Source organism: Sander vitreus, chromosome 13 (assembly GCF_031162955.1).
Source record: "Sander vitreus isolate 19-12246 chromosome 13, sanVit1, whole genome shotgun sequence".
Classification (NCBI taxonomy): Eukaryota; Metazoa; Chordata; class Actinopteri; order Perciformes; family Percidae; genus Sander; species Sander vitreus.
Window position 1 is genome coordinate 21,351,721 of NC_135867.1, and position 6,045 is coordinate 21,357,765.

At 40.6% G+C, this 6,045-nt stretch overlaps 1 protein-coding gene across 1 annotated transcript; it reads left to right on the top strand.

The window, feature by feature from the left end:
* Nucleotides 1-2,626: 2,626 nt before the first annotated feature.
* tmem88a (transmembrane protein 88 a) lies at nt 2,627-5,791 on the top strand. Its single transcript, XM_078265702.1, has 3 exons — nt 2,627-3,164; nt 4,347-4,667; nt 5,280-5,791. The coding sequence occupies exons 2-3, from the start codon at nt 4,365-4,367 to the stop codon at nt 5,565-5,567; spliced, it is 591 nt and encodes a 196-aa protein (XP_078121828.1). The 5' UTR covers nt 2,627-3,164; nt 4,347-4,364; the 3' UTR covers nt 5,568-5,791.
* Nucleotides 5,792-6,045: the final 254 nt, after the last annotated feature.

The window sequence follows — 6,045 nt, forward strand, 5'->3', positions numbered from 1 at the left end:
GGTGCTATATAAATAGCCTACTGTGAAAGTATCCCATTAAATCAACAGAGAAATGCACACAGCTATTTATTTATTTTTATTTTTTTAATTGTGCCTTTAAACAAGTTGTCAGAAGTTCTGTACAGTTGGGATGTCACAACTAAACTATACAAAGGTAGAAAGTGCGGCTACCGTGCTGTTACAATCATTCCCCAGCTGCAATGACAGTGCAGAGACGTCGAGAGCACACGTACAGAAGATCTGGAAACACTGACCAATCATAGCAGACTGGGCTTTTTTCAAAGAGACAGGCACTAAAACAGACTGTTTCAGATAGAGGGTGAATACAGGTATATTCAAACAGTATGAGGCAAAAAAAAATGTTTTTTGAACATTGAAGCATGTAAACATGTTCTAGTAGAAACCTAAAATACAAATATGGACCTGGAAATGTGCATGATGTCCCCTTTAAGTACTTATAGGCATGAAACTGTCTTCCGTGTGAAATTAGTTTTAATATTATTATGAACTCAATGTAAAGGCAGACATATGCTGACATCTGTGTTTATTGTCTGGCTCTTTTTAGCATGGCCTTAGGAATGGCGGTCCACCATTTTGGTTCAGACTAAAATATCTACCATAGAATGAATTGCCCTGCACTTTAGCACAGATATCCATGGTGCCCTGGGGATGAATCCTGTTGACGTTAGTGGATCTTCCTTTAGCACTACCAGCAGTCAGAGTGTCTCAACCACTGTTAGATGGATTGCCATGAAGGTTGGTATAGATTGTAAGTTATAAAACTATGGACAGACCGGTTGGTACACAAGTAGAAATCATTTAGCGGCATTATCTGGTCAAATTTATAATTTTTCTACCTGCAAAACTAATAAGTATGACATTTCCGTTTCATTAAACGTCCTCACAGAGCCACTAGCATGGCTGTAGACTCTTGTTTTCTGTTATCATGTTTGAAAGTGTATTAGCCTGTGACAGTGAGCCATGTGCACACTGCATTTTGCCTGCAGTGTGTGTTGTAACGTGGGCTTCCAACAACACTGCCTGATCTGAGATCTGTCATCTTAGTCTTTTTTCTACAGAGGACCACAATGGAAAAAGTAATTTAGTATTTACTGCTTTAAGGACTTGCAGTCTTAATTTATAATTTAACCTTATTATTGTCATATAAATCTGTATAACAGTAGCTGTATTTAAGTATGTGTAGCTGAGACAGAGTGACTTGACAATTCATAGGCTTCTTACTCTATTGTGGTCAAATAGTTCAAATGTTCACGTTGCAGCTGCCCTTAAGTCACAGTCTGCAGCTGATGGCCACTGGGTGGTTCTACTGGACCAGTTTGCTTAAGGCTACCTTCAGGGTGGAGAGAGTGATAGGCCTACTCATTTATTTTTCCCTCCAACATTTTCCTGATACCATCTTGTCAACTTAACCCTGTCCAAAAGTAACAGAAAGTGATGTCAAAAAATAAAATTAAACTAATGAAATCTGATTATTTTGTGTGACCTATATGATATGACCAAGCTGTACCTACAGCTTATATACTGTGAGTGATACAAACCAGGTTATAAACTAAAATAACATTAGAAATATAGATTTTTGGTTTTCTTGCCATTTGTTTTTATCTCAGTCTCCAGGTTTAGAGGGCATGAGATTGCCAAAACTGCAGATGTAGGGAGATCTCATCGTAGAACGTGGACACAGCAGCGGATATCCTGGTTCCAAGGACAGGAAGACTGCTCTTCCTCTACCAGCCCCCTCAGACTGACATACGCATATAAACAGCACACTGTGGCATTGTTATTGACAAAACCACCCATTGCTCCTGCATTTTTTTTAGCCAGTGCAATAGTTCCACGGACTCTTTGATAATGTTTCTGTTAAAATGCCCTTATTCTCTTCAGGGAGTATATATCTACCCCTGTGAAGAAATAGTAAATTAACAAAGCGGGATGAAAAAATGAGAGTTCATATCAAAATACAAATTTCACTCTTTGAACTAAGCCTCTCTGGTTTCTTATCAGTCCCATGATAGTGTCTTCCCCCCACCAAATTAGTCACGGCCAAGCCCCCTCACACATACATACATCCTCATCCTCATTTCCCTGTGTTTTCTGCAAGCAGAGCTCTGTTTTCCATCAAAAGGTCAAGGGCCAATCCTCTGTTATTCCTGCTTCTGAAGCCAATTTTATGCACATCTGGCTTGCCCTTTACCTTTTAATTTCAGAGCTCTGTGCTTTTGAAGTAGTTGAGTAGTGCTGTCTTATTGTTTATACCCTCACCCCATCAGAACAGTCTAAACTACTACAGTCTATCTACGACTAGTATATGGAGTGTAGCATCTACATATTATGTAACAGTCAGTCTTAAAGCCACAAAAAGGCTTTACTGGCAGTTTGTGAGATTTATTTAGCATGAACGTCAATATTAAACCAGCTCAGCTGTTTTGAATTTTTTCTAAACCCACCTTATTTGTATGTTTGACAGTGGAGTAGAGACAGTGCCCAGTGAGTGTGTAAACTGTAATGTGTTGTGGATTGGGCAGCATACCATGACTCCTCTAATCTATCCAAATAAACACTCTTCCTCCCTCCCCCTGGTTCTCAGGGGTTATCATGGAAACCCTATGCTCCCCTGCCCCGACACTAACAGCAGCCTTTCACACAGCGCAGCCTTCTTTCTGTGCATTTGCATTAGACGCAACACAGGATACACACTCGCATGTGCATACTCGTAACCACTCACACACTCAATCATATCTCAAACTGGAGTCGGAGTGAGGAAACAGAATGTCAGGGAAGGAAGCACTGAAGCCAGTGGGAAAGCAGAATTTGCCTCAAGTCTGCAGAGCTCTTTTCTGACCCACTCTACAGGAGGTCTCAGAGAGAAGTTTGGATTCATAAAAGCAGGCAAATATCTGATGACATTTTTGAAAATAGGCCAGAACACAAAACGAGAAGATTTTAGATTTAGTTAAGTAGTAGAAACTTGACTCGGATACCACTCTCAGGATCTGGATTTTCAAACAGCGAAGACATACATCAGGAGGAAATTCTTGAAATTCTCTTTGTCTCTGACCCCTCACCGCTCTCCAGGTCTTTCAGAGTCCCAGCATCTACTGCCACCATCAAGCTGAAGGAGGACACATCATCAGGTTTACCACACAGTGAGTACCACATACTCTGTCACCATTTCTTTTTCAATAAAACTTTGTTGAAGAAACAGAAAAATGCTAATCCTTACCCTAACAAAATGGTTTAGTTTGCTTGAATGCATCCACTAATGTTATTCCTGTGATTCTGGAGAGTTAGGTTTGATTTCTGAAGTTGACCAATCTGGAAATAAGAAGGCTGTATTGATGAGATAATCAAATGGCAACTATCTGTGCGTGTATGTCAGCAAAGTGTGTCTTCCATTCAGTCATGGAGCAGCTCAAACAGAACATCTTAAAAAAGGAAAGCAATCCAAAGAATATTCTTAATTCCATTATTAGAGAAACTATAAAAGACTTTTAAAGAGCAGCAAACCTTTGAAATCAGAATTGTCTCATTTTGTATTGCTATTTAGACAGTCGAAAAAAGCATCACAAGCAAGAAAGCTGATGATGGGATGGACCGGGCGTTCAAATTTAGTGAACTGCAATTTATTTAAAATGATGTTGACGGACAGAACAAAAACGAAAAAAAGTTGCTTGTAAAACCCATGTGTTCACATGGTGCATGGCATAATACCAACAGCTGCTAACACACTCGGGAACTGAAGGAAATGGGGTAATATGCCCCTGTCATCTTTTTTTTTTTTTTTTACACCATTAATGTGTTAACACATCTAAAAAAGTTGTTTTGACATGCTAATAACTGATTAGTGGCGTTTTTCAGTTTTCCAGCCGTTCCTGGCTCATTGTTCTGGGCCGTGGTTATCCTGGAGTTTGGAGGTGGGGTCAGTGGAGCCCCATTTCCTCGCACTCAGAGCTGTGCAGTTCTCTTTGCTGACTTTCCACACCTTGTACCACATCATTTATTCATGGATTAAATTCTTTTAGCTTTCCAGGATTTTAGACTGAAGAATTCTGAGTATTCAGGGAAGTGAAATAGAATTTTATAACAGAAAATAGACAAACTGTATTATGGATATCTTTTTTCAACAAAGTACAGACACCTAAAATACTTGGTACACTGTGATACATACACATCATCTAACTATTGTCAAACACAAAATTGTGTTCATGCAGACTTGCAGTCCTAACAGCGGGGTTAAATTAAAGCAATGCACTGCAATGCAGAATATTATAGGTAGGTTCATTATTTACATACAATTATTGGGCTAAAACTGTTTTTCTGTCCTGCAGCATAGACCACAAGGAAATATGAGTCTGTCACAGACCGGGACACTGGAGAAGACGGAGCAGGCCCTCTCTGACCCAGGCTCCCCCTCCAGAGTGGGGTCAGGGGTCGTGGTGCCACCTCCATACTCTCTGGGCGGCAGCGAAGCCGCTGAAGCCCCCCTGGAGTTAAGAGGCTCTCTGGACTGCTGGGCATGCTCTGTGCTGGTCACTGCACAGAATATGATCATAGCACTGATCAACGGCGGGCTGGCCAGCATCATATTTGGCACCATACTCACCCCTGCTCTTGTCATGATCATATTTGGCTTCCTCTGCCACTCCGCGGTAACAATCTCCTGTGGAATGTTTTTTTTTGTTTTTTTTGACTGACAGAAGTGTGAGATTACACAGATTTGAAAAGAAGTAGCTCAGACTGGTGCTGTGTCCAAATTTCATACTAGCCTACATACTAATAGTATACAGTCATACCAAAATGTGTCATAATGGATGGTTTCTAAAGTCACATACTATACGAGAAATTGTTTGTACTAACAGGAAATGATGCAGACTGTCAATCAAACTGTGAATTTCAGTCTCACTGCACAAGGAGAAAGGAAAATGTTTTTTCAGAAATTTGAAACTGTTTTTTGAGCTTATACTAGATTTTCCTAGAGCTTAATTAAAAATATTTTTGCAGCTGTGACTAAGCTGCTTTAGTTCCTTTGTGCAAAGCATTGTGGGACAGTAGTGTACCCCAGCACATTTTAAAATCCAGCATAGGTAGTGCATACTGACTGTTTTGAGTATACTTAATTACTAACTTATCCAGTGTAACCAAACTGAAAAACTAGATGTAGTTGTGTGTGTGTGTGTGTGTGTGTGTGTGTGTGTGTGTGTGTTTGTGATTTTTACATCCATGCAATTACTCATCCATTTCCCTCTATTCTTGCTCTCCAGGTGCAGCCCCATGGAACATCTCTGTATTGCTCAGACGTGCTGGATGACGGCGGCTGCGTGGCTCTTCTGGTTGTGGGATTTCTGTTGCTCACCCCTCTGCTGGTCCTCGCGCTCGCCGCCTACTGTCGCCTGGCCCGACACCTCCAGCTGGGAATGTGTTTCATTCCCTACAGCCGCGCCGTCTACAAGAACCTGCCCCCCTCACGCCACCGGAAGGCTGATTCAGGAGGCTGCTGTGGCCAGCAGGGAGCTTCAGAGAGGGAGGGGAAGGGTAGCGTATGGGTGTAAGAGAGAAGAGGAGTATCCCTGTTTAATGATGAGAGTTTGAGTCTGGCTCTTTCTTTATTTTTTGAAGCCAATTTCCACTTGTGTTTCTATTTCTAAAGCCATTGTAAAAAGCCATCATATTTCATCATTTATAGTGTTTGTTTAAAAGTCAACATTGCTTTTTCTATGCATTTCCAAAGCATTGAATGTATTTTATACCTTTTTAAAATAAAGTGTAAATCGACCTGTCGAGCTTTGTGTTTTACACAGACACCTGGAAACTGAAACAGGATGGACTGTACTTCATGCAAGAGAAGTAGGCGAAGTGCAAAGATAAATACAGTGAATAGAGTAAACAGGTAAAAGATTTGTCCAATGCAAACTTTCATACAACACCATTATTGTAGGTCTGTGAATTTGGATTGTATAGGCCTTTATGTGATGAGGGGTAAAACAGAGGGTCAACAGAATGTAAAAGCACAGCATGGTTTTGTTTTGT

Coding starts and splice junctions, on each gene's coding strand:
- tmem88a (XM_078265702.1), top strand. CDS start 4,365: ATGAGTCTGTCACAGACCGGGACACTGGAGAAGACGGAGCAGGCCCTC. Junction 4,668..5,279: donor GCTTCCTCTGCCACTCCGCG/GTAACAATCTCC, acceptor CTTGCTCTCCAG/GTGCAGCCCCATGGAACATC.